The 19323-nt window shown below is 39.1% G+C and overlaps 2 gene segments (V, D, J or C); both read right to left on the reverse strand.

Annotated features, from left to right (window-relative positions):
• Positions 1–865: 865 nt before the first annotated feature.
• Positions 866–1358, reverse strand: LOC101984331. The segment is given in 2 exon segments: positions 866–1188; positions 1310–1358. Coding segments are annotated over 2 exon segments (372 nt in total).
• Positions 1359–3168: 1810 nt separating this feature from the next.
• LOC113458021 lies at positions 3169–3559 on the reverse strand. The segment is given in 2 exon segments: positions 3169–3389; positions 3511–3559. Coding segments are annotated over 2 exon segments (270 nt in total).
• Positions 3560–19323: the final 15764 nt, after the last annotated feature.

Raw genomic sequence — 19323 nt, forward strand, 5'->3', positions numbered from 1 at the left:
AGAAAAGTAACTAAGACACCTGCCTTCCTAGCAAGGAGAGTAGAGAAACAAACATGGAAAGGAGGAAAACTCTTCCCTTCCATTCATATGATATGAGATTTGACATCATAGCCGAGGACTCAGAAACACTTGTTTTCAGTTAAAAAAAAAAGAAAAAGAAAAAAAATGAAATATAGATTCTGAGAATAGTCTGTTTCCTTTGTCATTTTGACCAAATGCTGGTCCTTTAGGCTTTTTCAAATATTTAAGACTTATTTATTTTTATTTTATATTTATTGGTGTTTACCTTTATATATGTTTGTGTACCATATTACAACAATGCCATCAGAGGCCAGAAGAGGGTCTGTGATACCCTTGAACTGTTGTCACAAGCAGTTGCCGGCATTAATGTGGCTGCTGGAAATCAAACTCAGCTCCTCAAGAAAAGTACCCAGTGCTCTTAATCAATAAGCCAGCTTCTCAGCCATCTTCCTTGGAATTTTAATATAGTTTGATTTTAACATACTTAGATAATAATATCCTTGCAAAGATTATCCCAGATGCATGTGATTGCATGTTTATGATTGTGTGCATCTATATGCATGTTAACATCTCTATTGCATGAATTTTAGCTGTTTATATTTTTCTGTTACTCAGGATTTTTTTTCCTTTTTTTATGGAAGTAATGCAAACAAGACCTGTGATTTTAGAGCTTGTGCTTGGAAAAAGGACAAAAATTTATGTTATAGAAAAATTCCTCTGATCCCTGCACAAAGCATCACATTGACCTTTATAACTCAGAAAACAAAAACAGAATCAGCAACTGGAGACCGAAGAAGGAACAATATGGTCAGCCTGGGCTCTCACTTCTGTTTCCCTGGGTAATTTATGTCATGGCTTCAATCACTGTAGATGGGGAATACCTACCCTGTAGGAAGTAATATTTTGCAATATCTTGAGACTGCAGGTTGCTGATCGTGAGAGAATACTGTGCGGGATCCACTGCCACACTGAACCTCGTTGGGACCCCATTGGCCAAGCTGTTTGCACCATAGATTAGGAGCTTGGGAGGATTCCCTGGTTTCTGCTGATACCATGCTAAACTACTGTAAATGTTTTGACTGGCCTGGCATGTCATGGTGACACTGTCTCCCAGAGACACAGACAGAGAGGCTGGAGACTGAGTTATCTTGATGTTGCATCTGGCACCTGAGGTTGGAAATTGAAAACAAATTACCCACACAATTAATTATGCTAAGAGAACTTTCACAGAGACAATGAAGGACTGACCACACTCAAATGACTAGATTTCCAGTGTTGTCTTCCTTACCTGAAAGCCAGAGGAGCAGCAATCCCAAGAGAGGAGTGGAGATCATCATGTCTGTGTGTGATGAGTCTGAGGCTGAGTCCAGCACAGGGTGTGACCTGTCTATGAAGAAGTTATCAGTACAGAGGGCTGTGCTCTTGTCACATGCAAATCAGCAATGGTGGGGCACAGCCACAGGACTGCCCAAGAGATTCATTATAGGCCTGTGGTTGTCTTAGGTCTCAGATAAGAGGGGCAGTATATGTGTCTTTATAGGGAAAGAACTCATCTTTGTACAACAAAGAACAGCACTACTCTATTACTTGAAATTTATTTTGATTCTTATTTCATATTATGTAGAATTTGCTTGTTAAGTTACCCTTGATGTCAGCACCTTCAGCACCTAAGATTCTTTCTACTATCTCTTGTATTCTGTTGGATAAACTTGTCTCTGTAGTTCCTTTTTGTTTACCCAGATTTTCCATACCCAGAATTCCCTCGTTTTGTGTTTTCTTTATTTCCACTATTTCAGTCTTTAAGTCTTGAACTATTTTTTTTACCTGTTTGACTGTTTTCTTGTTTTTTTTGGGGGGGGGGTTCTTTGAGGGATTTATTAATTTCTTCCAATTTTTTGTTTGTCTCCTATTTCTTTAAGGGAATTTTTCACTTCGTCTTTAAACGTCTCCATAATTTTCATAAAGTTACATTTAAAGTCGTTTTCTTCTACTTCTTCTGGTTTAGGATTATCAAGTCTTCCTGATGTGTGAACACTGGGTTCTGGTGTTACTATGTTGCTTTTTAGGTTGTTGGAGAAATTCTGGCATTGGTCATTGGTGTGTACCCATCTCTTCCTTCAAATGAGGCCAGGAATGTCTTTGCGTTTGGTCCAATCCTTAGTGTGCCTGAGTATTTGGGAGTTTTTCTTGGTCTGTTCTGTACTGTCAATGTCTGTCTCAGAAAGCCTCTAAGTCTCTATACACCTGCTCTCTTGGACTTCTCTCCTGGTTTGCTCTCTTGTTGCTCTCTCTTAATTACCATGGTGTTGTAGCATGCTCCTGGCCCCTTAGTATTATAGACAGTTCTCAGCTCTTAGGTAGGTTGTGGTTAGTATCTTGATGGGTCCAGTGAATGGATTTGGATTTTGGGGCATCCTAGCTTCAGGAAAATCCCTGCTGGCTGGCTAGAAAACTTCCATGGGAGTTATGAAAGGTCTCCTGGGTTCTGTCCCACTGGGTGGTCCTAGAAAGTGGGGCATCAGGCTATGTGGCTGTTCACTCACCTCTTAAGTCCTGTCAGTATTGGCACAAGCTGTGTTTCAGAGTTCCACCAATTTTGCAGGTGGATAGGTGGGTTTGGGGTCAGTGCATAGCTACTAGCTTGGATCGACCCTGGATGGGTTGTGGGGAAGCCTAGCAGCAGGAAATTCCCTGATGGCTGACTAGAAAAGCCAAGGGAGTTGGGGATGGGCTCCAGGGTTTTGTCCTTCTGAGGAGGTCCTAGAGAGTGGGATATCCTTCCATATGGCTATTCACTCACCTCTAGGTCCCTTCAGTGTTGGAGCAAGCTATGTTTCAGAGTTCCATGGATATTGCTGAATGCCTGTGTTTGTAATGCTTGTGTTTGAAAAGAAGACAGATTTACAGCATAAAATTTTCTCTGATCTCTGTTCAGAAACATCACATTGACTTTTATATCTCAACAAAGAAAAAGAGTCCTAGCAGTAGAAGATCACAGAAGGAGCAACTTGAGCTTGGACTCTCACTTCTGATTCCTTAGGTGGTTTATGTCATGGCTTGTATCACTGTGGGAGGAGTATATTTATATTGTATACAGTAATAAGTTGCAACGTCTTCTGACTGCAGGCCACCAATCTTGAAAGAATACTATGTGCCAGATCCACTGCAACTGACCCTCGGTGGGACCTCATTTACCAAGCTATTTGCAGCATAGATCAGGAGTTTGGGGGATTTCCCTGGTTTCTGCTGATACCATGCTAAATGATTGTATATGTCTTGACTTGCCCTGCATTTGATGATTATATTGTCTCCTAGAGACACAGGCAGGGAGGCTGGAGACTGGGTCATCTGGATTTCACATCTGGCACCTGGGGATAGAAAATAGAAAACAAATTTCCACACAATTAATTACATTAAGAGAACTTTCCTTGAGACCAGGCATGATCAACCATACTAAGCTGTATACATTTCCAATGATGTCTTCCTTACCTGTAAACCAGAGCAGCAGCATCCCCAGGAGATTAGTGACTGAGGTCATGTTTGTGCTGTGACCTGTGTAAGGCTGACTCTAACACAGCATTTGACCAGCCTATGAAGAACTGTTCAGGACAGTGGGCTGTTCTCTGTGCACATGCAAATCAGTAATGGCTAGATACAGTCACTGAACTGGCCAAGTGATTAACTATAGACCTGAGGCCCTCTTATGTCTCAGGTCAGAGATGTAGTCTATGTTTATTTGTAAAGAATGTGCTTCCCTATGACAACATGGAACAGCACTAGTCTACAAATTGCACTTTCCTTTGATTCCTGTTATGTGTAAAGTGGAATTTCCTTTTTATGTTTCCCTCATTTACAGATATGGCACAATTCTAGAAATTCTATAAATCTTTACAGGGTGCTTTTATAAGTAGCTGTCAATGTCATTGTGGCCAGGCAGCTGTTTCTTCCTTTATATGTTACTTGACCTTTTTCTGTTGCAGCTCTTAGTATTTTTTCTTTATTCTGTATGCTTTGTGTTTTGATTATTATATTACAAGGGGAATTTCTTTTTATTGTTGCAAGGGAAGAAGCTTCTTGTTTGTCCTGGCCTTTAAGAATCAAAATAATCACATAGATTCTGTATTAATTAAATCAATGCTTGGTCCATTAGTTCTAATTTCTTATTACCTAACTCTTACATCTTAATTTAACCCATTTCTATTCATCTGTATATTACTACGAGTTCATGGCCCACCAGCAAAGATTCAGCATGTCTCACTCTGGTGGCTCCATGGCATCTCTCTTCCTGACTCTGCCCTTCTTCTTCCCAGAATCCCATTTAGGTTTCCCTTCCTAATTCTGTAGGTTCCACCATAATTCTGCTATAGGCTCAAAGCAGTTTCTTTATTAACCAATGAAAGCAACATAGAGACAGAAAGACTTCCTACACCATTTCCTATTTTCTGTTAAAGAGGAAGGGAAACTTTAACATAGTAAAATTACATATAACAAAGCAGGTGTAAAATGAAAATTGCATTTGCAATATTTATATCTACTTTATCTTTTATCATGACTATGGAAAACTATGATTATAAATTATTCAACTCCATCAAAGACTCCTGAAGAATATAATACTCCCTAAGTAAACAGGAAGTACATTGTAAGCAACTTCCAAAACTCTAGATTGAAAGAGACATCTCGCTGCCTGGGCAGTCACCCAAAGTTTTTCTGTACCATTGGGGCATCCGTTTTTAGCATACAGGCCCATAGTATTCAGCAGACTTTTCCAAGAAACAGGAAATTTCAAAAACAGGTCTGCTTATATTGGCAGTTTACCAGTCACTGTCTTCTGTATCTTGCAATAAGTCACACAGATTCTTTCATGAAGCAGGAAGCCCGAAGGATCATCTCACTTTTAGGCAAGTTCAGCAGTTATGTGGATCCCGCATGTCCAGTTGATCTAAAAACTCCATAAAGAGCCTCTTTAATGCCCATCTTCCAATTGAAGTAGATTGGTACTGCCAGGAACAGATGTGTCTCATGTCATAAAATTCCTAATTTATTAAAATGCTTAAATGCCATATTCTGAAGATCTCTGAATGATTTGAAGAATATCTATCAAATGGAAATATATCTCTATACATCTAGAAAATCTAACTAACATGACTACAGACTTGGCTATTTAAATGATTATCTTTTAACCCACATCTCTGAGGTCTCTATACATGTGTTCTCTTGATCTTCTCCCCTGGTTTGCTCTCTTGGTGCTCTCTCTTAATCTTCTCAGTGCTGTAGCACACTCCTGTTCCTCTTGGTTTTATAGCCAGCCCTCAGCTTTTAGGTGGGGGTGTTGTTTGTATCTTGGTGGATCTAGTGAATGGGTTTGGGTTTTGGGGGAGTCTGGCTTCAGGAAAATCCCTGCTGGCCAGCTTAAAAAGCCTTTGGGAGTTGGGGAAGTGCCCATGGGTTTTGTCCCACTGGAGAGGTCTTATAGAGTGGGGCGTCCTGCACTGTGGCCTGTTCAGTCATCTCTTAAGTCCTTCAGTATTGGAGCAAACTGTTTTTCAGAGTTCCTGGGAGATTGCAGGAGAGTAGCCAGGTTGTGTGCAGAATGTAGGTAGTAGTATGACTTGTGGCCAGATGGGTTGAGGGAGAGCCAGCAGCAGAAAACTCCATGCTGGCCTGTTAGAAAAGCCAAATAAGTTGGAAAAGGGTTCCAGGGTTTTGCACTGCTGGGTAGGTCCTAGAGAGTGGGACATCCTGCCATGTGGCTGTTTACTCACCTCTTGGACCCTTCAGTATGGGAGCAAGCTATGTTTCAGAGTTCCACTGATATTGTCGAATGGCTGTATTTTTAATGCTTGTGTTTGAAAAGAAGACAGATTTACAGCATAAAATTTTCTCTGGTCTCTGTTCAAAAGCATCACATTAACTTTTATATCTCAGCAAAAAGAAAGAGTTTTAGTAGCTGAAGATCACAGAAGGTTCAACTTGATCAGCCTTGGACTCTCACTTCTGCTTCCCTAGGTAGTTTATGTCATGGCTTGTAACACTGTGGGAGGGGTATTTCTACCTTATAGACAGTAATAAGTTGCAGGCCACCTATCTTGAGAGAATAATTTGTTCTAGATCCACGGCCACTGAACCTTGATGGGACTTCATCTGCCAACCTGCTTGCATCATAGATCAGGACCTTGGGAGATTTCCCTGGTTTCTGCTGATACCATGCTAAACTACTGTAAATATTTTCGCTGGCCTGGCATGTGATGGTGACAGTGTCAACCAGAGATGCAGACAAGGAACCTGGAGACTGGGTCATCTGGGTTTCACATCTGACACCTGAGGATGGAAAATTGGAAACAAATTTCCACACAATTAATTACATTAAGAGAACTTTTCTTGAGACCAGGCATGATCAACCATATTAAACTATATACATTTCCTTACCTGTGAACCAGAGCAGTAGCAACCACAGGAGATAAGTGACTGACCTCATGTTTGTGCTGTGACCTGTGTGAGGCTGACTCCAACACAGGGTTTGAACAGTCTGTGAAGAAGTAGTCAGGACAGTGAGCTGTTTTCTGGGCACATGCAAATCAGCAATGGCTCAATACAGTCACAGGATTGGCCAAGTGATTAATTATAGGCCTGTGGTCCTCTCAGCCTATGTTTATTTGTAAGGAATGTGCTCTCATTTGGATAACAAAGAAGAACACTAGTCTATGAACTGTACTTTCCTTGATTCCTGTTATGTGTAATGTTTCCCCCATTTATATGAACTGTTAGACATGGTACAATTCTAGAAATTATATAAATCTTTACAAGATCCTCTTATAAGTAGCTGTAGATGTCATTTTGGCTAGGCTATTGCTTTTTTTTCTATTTATTTGCATGATTCTATTTTAATTAAGGCATTTATTTCTTCCTTTCTGCATTTCAAATCCTCCCATATACCCCCATTACACTCTCCTTCAAATCCATGATCTATTTTTTATTACTTTATTATTTTGTGCTTATATTTGTCTGAGTATATATTAATAACTATAAAAATTTGCGACAATAATATAATGTTACATGTAAGTATGTTTTCTCTGATAATTCTTTGTTCATGTGTAATCAATTGATGTACTCTTCCTTGGGGAGGAGTACCTCTCCTGCTCCCACAGTAACTTGGTTCTCTGTAATTTTTTGCAGAGAGTTGAAGTCTCATGGGCTTTCCCCCATCCAGGTTTGTGTATTCTTCTTGTCTTTCCTGTTCAGGTTACATTTGATTAATAATGCTAGTGAGACCTTATATTTGTATCTGCTGATATTACTAGGAGACAGAAAAAAAATCTCACAGCAAAACCTTTTTTTCCTATGGCTCTTATAATATTTTCACCCTCATTTACAAATATTCCATGAATCTTGAGTGTTTGAGTGTTGTGTAGATGTATATCCATTGGGCCTGAACTCTACAACTCATCATGCAGTCTATCCCCCCACACACACACATAATGATTACCAAAAGAGCAATAGAATTCTACTGGAAGACATAATTTATGAGGAATAAAAGGATCTCATGTAACTAACATATCTTTTCAGTTAAACAAATCTATATAACTTTTCTTTTTTATAACTGATGATCTATATAATACCTACATATATCAAGAACAGACAAGGTAATGGAGTTTCTTTCTTTCCATCTATTTCCAAGATTCAGCTGAGAATATATGAATGTGCAATGTTCATGTGAGGCTTCAGGTTATTGTATGTGAATTCAATAACCTCCTAACACAAAATATTTTCATAAGCTATTGTCATAAAAAATGTGAGATCTGAGATGATCACTCATTGTCATTGAATGTACATGTTTTCTAAAATTAAAAATACTATGATCTCTGTATCACCAGATACTAAGAGGAAATGTCCCTTAGTTTAGTTTTAGGGTAGAGCGATATAATATTTGTGGTAAGAGAAGCATGTAAAAGAGTAAAGTTAGAAACCACACTGGGGATTTAGAACCATAATGGGACTCAGAGGATATAAACTCATTGGAAGTAATTATATGATGGCCTTAGTGTAAGTTTCCATGAGAGAATTAAATGTGACATTTTGTGTGAGCAGTCAACATCCTGGATGATATAAAGATCAGGGAGGATGAGAATGTCATGCACTAGTGCCTCATACTATGATAGACCACAGGAGAGTTGTTAAAAAGAACAACTGGGTTGTCATATTTAGAAATTTATTAATGTAAAATTCAATGGCTAATGTGACCTTGAATTATATTATAGTAGAGTTTCATTTCAGGGGTTCATCAAAGAGACTGCAAATGACATGAAAGTATACACCATGCCCTAATTTTGTATATTAATATTGATGTATTTTATTTACTAACATCATATATGTATGTTCTTTTATTAGTGAAAGAGTCATGCTCACAAGCATAAAAAGTTTATAAAAATGTTAATTTATTTCACAGTTGATAACAACTGCTTTGGAAAAATTCACTTCTTATGCAAATGTTTTCCATTTGGTTACTATCCTTTATATTACTGAAAATTATAATTAAGATATTATTTTTTATTATACTTTATTGGTATGTCTGTCTGCATGTGCAACGCATGTGTGGGTGAAGCCACAGATGAGTTTGACAGTTTTACCCCTGGAACTGGTGTGGTTTCAAGCCACTGTGTGAAAGCTGGTACTGAAGCTGCATGCTCTACAAGAAATGATTTCAACTTGTGAGCCATCAAAAATCCAACTCCTAAATATATTAATTCTTGGTGGTTTATGTCCACCCATACAATTTGATTTATAATATTTCCACTTTCAATTAACTGTCCCTATCTCTCACATCAATGACAACTTACTTCCACATTCTCTGATATTTTATGGAGACATAGAAGATTCACATGAACAGTGATTATATGGAATACATTTGTTCTCTATACATAGGCAGAAGTGAATTCATTGTTACCCAGCTACCAGATCAAAAAAGTAATCTTTTTTGATTACTTTTTTTTGATCTATCTTGAAAACCTTGAAACATGTGAGCCTGCACTGAACCACCAAGTCAAAGCTAAGACAATTCTAGAGACATGTCAAAGTTTATACATCCCCTTGATAAGTTGTATATTGTCAGAGCACAGCTTATTGTCCCAAAGCTTTCTTCATATACTGAACATAAAACAAGTTGCAACATAGAGTCAGTACCCCTCTCCTTATACCCTGGGGTTTCTGTCACTTTGGTTTTCACAAAAGATGATGGCACTGCATCGGTCTAGCCCATCCTGATCAAAGAGAAGCAATATTGCAAAAGATTACACAATGTATATTTGTTGTATGCTTCTAATCAGAGGTATGAGATATGACATTCTGTTTTCCCATAATTTTGTAAATATGTTTGTGAGAAACAATCAGATTCATTTGCCAGATCAGTCATGGAATTAGTAATTTTTTAGTCTGGAAACCTAACAGCAGAAATCAGAGATTTCTCCTAAACTCCACTCTATAAGACACACAGTCTGTAAACTGAAGCCTCCTTGAGGTTCAGTGGAAGTTGGTCTGGCTCAAATTTTACTCCCACTATAGGTATCCTGCAGTCTACAGATGTTGTATCTATCTATTATGAATTGTGTGATTACTGTTCCCATAATGTATGTAATAACGTATGTAATGTCATAATGTATGTAATCCCTATGAAAGCCAAAATTTGTAGGTGAGTTGAGCCATCTGTTGCTATTGGTGAGTAATTCTGATGACAGTCATTACAGGTGAACTTGATTCAGAATGTCCGAGTAAGGTTATGGTAGAAAAAGTCAGGTAGGTTGATCTCTATTCTCTCTTTATTTCCCCTGCAATCTCAGAAGCTGCTGCCTCAATGACCAGGAAATGCCAAAGTGAAGAGACCTTCCTAAAAACTCTGGATAAAGGTCAGCTCATGGAATGTGATAGCAGCATTCTATCATCCAATGAGAGATTCCACATATTGTTATTGTTTTAAATCCTACTTTTTAAAAAAATATTACTACAGCTGTATTAACTAACACAATTGATTAAAAGGAATCTTCTGATAAAACCTGCACCCTGCTGTCTTTAGACTCTAATGCATCAAACATCCCACACCAGTTAGGATTTAAAGGGTTATTTATTTTAGGGGTGAAACTTACAAAATACCAACCATCAGGAAAGGAGTCTAGTTGCTGGAGCAGGAGCTGGAACCAAATGCCAGAATCAAGAGAGTAAGCCAAGGTTTGCTGCTCTTTTTTAAAGGGAAATAGACCATACCCCAGTGGGCTGGTATTTCAGCGGTTATTGGCTGAAGAAGCAGAAGGCGCTCCCATAGCACAGTGAGCTTGTATTTCAGCAGCTATTGGTGGAAGGAGCAGAAGGCAATCCTGCAGCACCTCGCCCTTTTGTTTAAGTAAGAGAGTTCTAAACCTACTACAAAATTATATACAATAAGAACAAATATCCTATCCTAACCAACCTAAGTCTCACATAATAAATAACTTGGGCAAGTCATGAGAGGAAAGCAGCTACATTTATCTAGTCTTCAACCTATAGAAGAACCAAGAAGGGAAATAATGTTACCTGAGTAATTAGGAAGTGCAATCAAACAACTTCCAAAACAGGTAACAAATCGCAGAGACAACTAGTTACCTGGGCAATCACCCAAAGTCACATTTGCAGCATTGAAGCAACCAACTTTGACTAAGGCCTAGAATAACTGACAGATTATTTTTTACAGGCAAGAGATTTTTCAAAACCATCTTGCCCTGTCTTAATAAGATTTGACAGTTCTGCTTATACATTCCTGGATTCTGTGTATTTTGTCAGTAGTTGAGGTATGGGCAGTTCCTTGCCCAGAGGCTGCTTTTGTCAAGAAGAAGACAAGCTCCAAGTGGAGTGTCTTTGGTGCTCAACAATCTCTCAGGAAGAGGTCAGTGTTGCCAGGAGTGATTGTGTCTCACTACCACAGAACTCTAAGATTAAATTAAATGCCATTTTCTTCAGCTCTTCAAAGAGGTTGAAGACTATTACACAGAATATAATCTCTATGTATCTAAAGAACCTGATTAGTCTAACTATAAATATGACAGACATAGATGACTATTGATCTACAATCCTTAATACCTATCTAACTTAAAGACTTGTTGTGGGAGGTCCTTCCGCTCCTCCAGCCAATAGCTGCTGAGATACCAGCCCATTGGGGCGTGGTCTCTCTCTTTAAAAAAGTGGCGTCTTCCCTCCTCGCTCTTTCTTCGCTTCCTGCTCCGTTTTTGGCGACTAGTCTTTTTCCGGATTGCACAGAGGGCTGTTGTCTGGGACGGTTATCTGTAAGCCTTTTCCCCTTTAAATAAATACCACCCTATTAATCATAATTCCAAACTGGTGTGGCATTGTTTGTGACTTACACCTTCAAAGACTAAGAGAATAAACAACTGTTCAATAAATGAGGACAATGACCTCCAAGTGTAAACAATGAATATCAATACATAAACAATATATAAGTATCTTAATCAGAGGTAGAAATGTACACTGCAATGTGGTATACATATATCTATATCTATCTATCTATCTATCTATACACATCAATACATAAAATGTCTTAAAGAGAGGTAGAAGCATGCATGCATACAATATTCAATATAATTTAACTTTGTATCCATATACAAAAATCTATGCCAATGTAATTATCTATAAACAATAACTCACAAATACCATTATTATCTATGCAATTTTCCCTCTTTTTTTCAAAAAGATCACTGAGCTTATCAAATTCCTCCCCCAAACCTCAACCGTATACTAATTATAATCAACCCCTAAATATTGTCCCTAAACCCAAAGAAAAACTTTGCTGGGAGAGGGGACATCGTTTTCTAGAATTACTTCCAGCTATCATGGGGGCAACGTTCTTTCTGGAGGATCCTGTGAAAGTAAAATGATGGTTAAATTTCAAGATCAATGTCTTTTAAAATTGCAATTAGTGGGCTGGAGAGATGGCTCAGAGGTTAAGAGCATTGCCTGCTCTTCCAAAGGTCCTGAGTTCAATTCCCAGCAACCACATGGTGGCTCACAACCATCTGTAATGAGGTCTGGTGCCCTCTTCTGGCCTGCAGGCAGACATGCAGGAAAAACACTGTATACATAATAAATAAATAAATAAATAAATAAATAAATAAATAAATTTTTAAAAAATTGCAATTAGTTTCTGAGTATTTTGTGGAGGTCTGGCCAGAATGTTGTACAAGATGTGCACCATTTCAGCTAACCAAGTTGGAATCATCTGTGCATCTGATACCTGAAACAGGACTTGTAGTAGCGCTAGCAGTGTCAGGATGTCATATCAACTGAGTGGAGTTGTTGTTATGTGGGCCCCATCTTCTTCCTGGAAACATCAAATGTCAGCTGGGAAAACTCATTGTTCATTGTGGGAAACTTAAACATTAATTATATAGACATATGCAGACATATATATATATATATTCAATGAAAGGTATGATAGATATATTCAATGTAAAGTATGATAGATGTGAAGAAAAGCAAAGATGTTTTATAAACTCATATTTCTTTCTGTCTCATATCATGGCTCTTGACATAAGACAGAAACTCCAGAAACTCTGTGTTTTTCTCTTAACAACAGGCTTAGAATTAGAGGGGGACTGAGCCAAGAGTCTAACTCCAAAACCAGATCTATAAATTTAGAAATATGATTTAGTATATTCCAGAGTTCCATATTTATAGAACATATTCAGTTTTCTTGATAATCCCTACTGGCTAGTTATTTTTCCATCTGTCACTATTCAAGTATCCAGGGTCCCTTGAATTTTTCAAAGATGAGTGTTTTCCTGTGGAGATAAGAACAGAACACTGACCCAATTCTGTTTTTCTTACCACCTGTATGATTATCATCATTGATGCTGTCATTTCTCCTTTCCAAGAGGTTTCTCCTCTTCAAATCTAACCTTTATTAAGTTTGATGGTATCCACAATTTCTCTTCTCCTGTGGAAACATGAGCAAAACCCCTTTCCCAAAGTAGCACATCTCCTGGTTTCCATTGAAAGGTCAGTATATCCTTGAAATAAACTGGTTGATTTTGTTCACCAGACTTTTTCATTATCCAATGTCTTTCTGCTGCTGTTGTTCCTTTCTCATTGGATTACAGATTTAGGGAATTGCTTACGTATTATTTCCAATGGTTGACTTACAGAGTATTGACACAGGCTGGGGCTATTGAGCATTTCCTGTGGGAGGACAATCCACTGGCATCTCCTAGTAGACTGAGAGTTATTATAAGTAGGCATTGTGAATGCAAAATTTTTCTATCCTTTTCTTGTAATGGTATGGTGAAGAAGCAATCCTTCAAGTCAACAACTATAAGAGGCTATCCTTTGGGTAACAGAGAAGGCAGAGGAAGTCCAGACTGGTCCAGACTGTAGAGGGCCCAAAGTTTGAATTACCTTGTTAACAGTCTTTAGATCTGTCATCATTCTCCATTTGCCAGATACCTTTTTTATAACAAACACAGGAGAATTCCAAGGGCTAGTTGACTCCTAAATATGTCAAGCATCTAATTGCTCCTGTACCAATTGTTCTAAAGCCTGCAATTTATCGTCAGCTAAAAGCCATTCCTTAACCCATAGTGGCTTCTCATTTAGCCTTTTGAAAGGTAGGGCTGTTGGTACCTCTTTAGTTGCTTTATGTTTTTGCACAGCCTGAATGGCTGGTGACCTTTGTGCATAGTACTTTATTACATCCTTCCAAGAATTATGAGTTCCTGAGACTGCAGGAATACTAATCTGGGTATTCCACTGTTGTAGCAGGTCATGGTCCCATAAATTTATTGCAATATCAGCTACATATGGCCTTAACTTTCCTCTTTGACCTTCTGGCCCATCTCGTGCTTTGTTTAACTTGAGATATGGTTCCAACTCCTAGTAATTGAACATCTGCCCCTTGAAAAGGCCAGTTTGGATGCCAAGATTCTAGAGTGATGATAGTCACATCTGCTCCTGTGTCTATCAAGTCAACAATCACAATTCTATTTATAGGTACTCTCAGCTTTCATCTCTGATCATTTATAAAAGTTTGCCAAAATATATGTTTCTTATTTTCTAATTGAATTTCTGACTTATCCTCCAAATTTACATCATTTAGAACCTTATGATTTTGTACAGAAGCTTTGAGAGTTTTTAATTTTCCTGGTGTGACATGTCTTCCACGGTTACTGGAAATGACTGGGCTACATTTAGCTTGGGGGCCTGAGAGAGGCCCCTCAGGGAGTTTCCCAATAGTATTGGATTGCCTTGTCTGTCTGTTATTGATCTGCATTCATTCATCCATCATCATCCTTTACCACACCTCCTACATATACCTGAAGGCCAAGGTTTCCTAGTCCTGTCATTCCCAGGTGAAATGTTATTCCTAGAAATACCTTGCCTGCAATCTCTTTCTTAGATGTCCAAATTTATCACAATTAAAACATTTGGCAGGTTGATTTCCCCTCATCACTTTAGAAATCGCTTCTCCTAGCCAAGATTCTTCATCGTAATTAAAGGTCTGAAAATTCATGGTATGCTGGGTCCATTCATCCATAGGTGCTGATCTAGACTTTAAAGGCCCAATTATCTTTTTTCAGTCTAAATTTGCATTTTCAAAAGCCAGTGATTCAAGAATTAGTCATCTAGCTTCTGGGTCTGTTACTCCTGTGTTCAGAGCCTTAATTAATCTTTGCAAACAGTCAGTATAGGGTTCTCCCTGTCCCTGTCTAACCCTAGGATATGACTCTACCTTTATTCCTGGCTCTGGTAATCTATCCCAGGCATTTAAGGCTGCCTTGTGGCATAGGGACAATACTTCATCATCATAAAGATGATGGATCTGTGGATCAGTATAAAATCCTACACCAAGAATTTGATCCTGTGAAACCTCTACACCTTTTGCCCTTTCTTGCTCTTCCCCATATGTTTGGATTCTTCCCTGAAATAAACTCCAAACATCAAGGAAGGTCCATCTTTGCAGACTGCTGAAGCTAACTGTGAGAAATCATGGGGGGATAGCCCTGACATTAGAAGCTCAAGTCCTTATTATTTCCTTAACAAATGTAGAATGCAAGCCATAATTAATGATGGCTTGCTTAATTTCCTTTAGGTCATTCATTTCTACTGGCATCCATCTAGCTTCTTTGGCTCCCTTTGAGCCTTTAGAAGTTGATGCTTTATTACATCCTTCCAAGATGTAATAAATTACAGGGTATGTCGCTAAAACCCTGGGTAAACCAGTTCTAACAGCTGGTGGTGGCATTGTATCCTGCCCTTGAATGTTCTCACCCAGTTCATCAGCTCCATAATTCTTTCAATCATTTCAAATCTCTTAATCATTGTCTCACATAAGGCCTAAATCTCCTGACTTGCAAAGGTTTCTAGTGATTTCCCTATGGTATTAATTTTCTGGTCCCCATTCTGCACCTGTGATTCCAAGGTCTTAATGTTTCCTTTCAAAGATAACACCTCCTCCCTGAAGAGCCCCTGGATATCATGTAAGTTGCCATCCTGGAGGTATATTCTGTCTGTTACCTTATCAAAACTCTGTGATAACTTCTGAAAGTCAAATTCAACAGCCTGGACCCTTTCAGGTAAGTTCCTAGTACCCTTAGATAAGGAGTCGATTTTGCCTATCATGGTATTAATCCTATTAATTAATGCCACATATATCCATAATGATATAACATTAAGAAGGAAACTAAAACCTAATAACAAGTAAATTGAGGCACCTCCATAGTCATATAGGCCACTTGTGATTTCTACCAAAGTGGCAGCAAAAGCCGCAGCTAGAGTCCCATTAAAAAAGAAACTTGCCATTTTACCTGTCAGCCACCAGATGGTGATATTTCTGTGTTGTGACTGGAACCACTGCAGGCGTCATGACAAATCCTGTTTTAAAGTCTGCTGTTATTTGTTTAAAAACTGAGGAAAATGAGTCAATTGAGAGGTCAAATGTACACAGAGAGAAAATCCAGAGGCCAGGCACTGAGCAAAAAACGTCAGAGAGCTTCTAGTGGCCAATAAACAAGGAAGCCTGGCCCACTTCAGTCAGGTACACCTGCCCTGCCTCTCTGTTCAACCCAATGCAGAGAGATGTGACACAGCCACTGCACTGATGCTAAAGAGGCCGAGTGCTGTGTGCCTTGTGTCCCTGTCCTGGGATTAAGAGTCAAGCTGCTTGCGACACTCCCAATCAGTTATGGCAGAGATTTCAAACAGCGTTGCTGGGACTTCAAAGGGAGATTTTTTTCCTAAAGAATTTTTAGCCTCTGCAACTGCTTGTGTTTGTGCTGTGAGCTCTGTGACTTAGGCTGCAAGGGGGGATTTAAAATCCCACTCAGAATAGATCAAATTAGGCTAGCAGAGACTGTCCAGACCTGTATATCCTGGAAGGCATGGAGGTTATGGCTGAGGGAGGGCTTGTGCCAAGCCAAGTTGGCAGCAGGCAGCTGAGCCAGAGGCAGGCAGCCGATCCGGGGGATGGGGGGTGGTTCTAAAACCAAATGCTTGGCGCCAGATAATGCACAAAACAATCCCACACCAGTTAGGATTTAAAGAGGTATTTATTTTAGGGGTGAAACTTACAAAACACCAACTGTCAGGAAAGGAGTCTAACCACTGGAGCAGGAGCCAGAACAAAGCACTGGAAACCAAGAGAGCAAGCCAAGGCTTGCCGCTCCTTTTTAAAGAGAAATAGACCATGCTCCAGTGGGCTGGTATTTCAGCGGCTATTGGCTGAAAAAGCAAAAGGCACTCCCGCAGCACAGTGGGCTCATATTTTAGCAGCTATTGGCAGAAGGAGCAGAAGGCGCTCCCGCAGGAAGACTCAACATTCATCATTGAAATGCCATACAGAAATGCATTCTTGAAAAATTGTATAGTAGAATAAAAGCATAGGAATGTGCACTGTATATAGTGGGTAAAGGATAATTCAGAGTAAATAAAATAACTTTCTATTAAAAATCACATCACATCTGAAGCATATGTGAAGCCTGAAAAAGTAAACCTGCCTGCTACTCAAGGCAGATAATTGGTTTGATGCCCAGATACCACACAAATATACAATAAAAAAAGAATTCTATGCATTACCTCTTCAAGTCTAGGTATCCCATGAAATATGCTCCCAGATTCACATATTATGAACATACTAACTCAAATAATGCAAACTTATTGGAAAGAAATAAAATCTGGCTAGGAATGTCTTGTGTATTCATGTGGGATTCTCTTCTGTATGCTGTGAATACCATTGGTTAATAAAGAAACTGTCCTGGCCTGTGATAGGGCAAAAAATACAGCTAGGTGGGGAAAACTAAACTGAATGCAGAGAGAAGCAAAGAGGAGTAAAGAGAAGCCATGTAGCCCTGCCAGAGACAGATGCCAGAACTTTACGCGGTAAGCAATACACAGATTAATGGAGATGGGTTACTTTAAGATATGACTTAGCCAGATATACTCTTAAACTATGGGAAAATAGCAATGCAAATATTACAGTTTCTGTGTGATTATTTCAGGGCTGAGCAACCGGGAACTATCTAGAGGCCTCTTACTACAGTGTATGATCCTCATTCTTAGATAAAAATGCCTTTTCTGCATTTTATGAAAAGCAATCTCAGTGGGTGCCTGTCACAAGTCTTGCAGAAATTAGGGTGTGGGAATCATATGCCTAAGTTTTCCAGAGCATTCAGGTGGTGGATACTCATTTACATCTTGTCATGGGCTTCTCCAACTGCTTGGTGATAGTTCAAGATGAAAGAAACACTGGGAAGAAGATCAAGATTCTGCAGAAAAATAAACCACTCAACATCTAGGAAAATTCTAAGCATCTTGTATGTTTTTGTCAAAAGCACTGAGATGGGAAATCAATAAGAATTTTAGGGAGCACAAATTGGCAGACTGTGCATCTTCCTAAGCCCCCACAACTTACATTTTCCTAGTGATGTCATGTTTATTAACTTTTCCTGTATGACTTCATATATGAATTTTATCACATAAATATTTAATGAAAATATTTGTTCAGTCAATTTTGTTATGGTTTTCTCTCTCTTTAAGAGACAAGCCAAGCCCACTCTTTCCCCCATTCACTGAGGCAGGCTTTTCTTCAGCTTCCACTTTGAGCTTGCTCTCTTTTCCATCTTTCTCTTGGACAGGCAACTCTGCTTCTGCCTCTCTCCCCCCTTCCCCCTTCCCCCTCCATAACCCCTGAATAAATATTCAACCTCACTCTTCATGTCATGTCTATCCATGTCTCTGTCTCCTGCCACCCCCGCCATGTGTCTCCCTGCCTGGGACCAGCCACTGCCTGGGGACAAGCAGCCAACTCTGCCTGGGACTCGCTGTTCCCAGGGCCCGCTGTCTGCTGCCACATGGCCTGCTACCACCATTTGGGACCTACAGCATTTCAGCAGTCTTGCAGCATTTTTTTAAAAAATTATAAAAATTTTGTCATTCCTATAATTTTTTTCAAAAGAGTCAGACCCTTTGACCTTCTTGTTTTATTTGTAATGAATTTGAGAATCTCAGTTGTTACCACATGGGAGAAGAATGTTCATTTATTCAGATAGAATCAGCTCTTCAAGGAGTCAACAGCATCTATATCTATGTTCCTCTGCTATGATCTTATCCAAAATCCTGCCAATGCATGTTAGGGGTTGCAGTCACTTGTTTGCATTTATTATATACTGCATAAAAAGGTCAGGTCATTGTAAAGAAAAAAACTACTGAGATTATCTGAGGCCAGGCCATGCTCTTGCTGAATTAAGCTTATAAGGGCAGTGTCTTGAGGCTATAGCATATAAACAGCAGTTCCCTGCTGTGTGAGCTTTTACCCACTTATATCTATTTTAGCTGTTAAAGAATTACAAGTAAGAATTGGAGGAACAGAGGGTCATGTGGCCCAGTGACTCAGGGTGTTAAACAGATGTGGGAAATTATGTTTCTATTGAAAGACCTGGTTATAAATCTCCACCATTAGATTATGTAGTCAGCAATCAAAAATGTATTGTCAGTTCTCTAAGGAAGGATCACCTTTATCACTTTTTTGCTTACATATCTGCTCTTACTATTTCCTTGTCTGGAATGGACATTATGTTCTGAAACTCGGCCACAGTTCTGCTGCTCCTAAACATTTTCATTACATTGGCTTGGATCTAGTATCAAATATTTTGGATCCCTGACAATGTTCTGTACCCCACATGTTAGTGTGCTATTACTGTCACTCAGGCTCCCCAGAAATGCTCTCTGCCAGTGCCTGTCCAGCCACTGACTATACAGCTGTGGTACCAGATTCTTTAT

Source organism: Microtus ochrogaster (assembly GCF_000317375.1).
Source record: "Microtus ochrogaster isolate Prairie Vole_2 chromosome 14 unlocalized genomic scaffold, MicOch1.0 chr14_random_3, whole genome shotgun sequence".
Lineage (NCBI taxonomy): Eukaryota > Metazoa > Chordata > Mammalia > Rodentia > Cricetidae > Microtus > Microtus ochrogaster.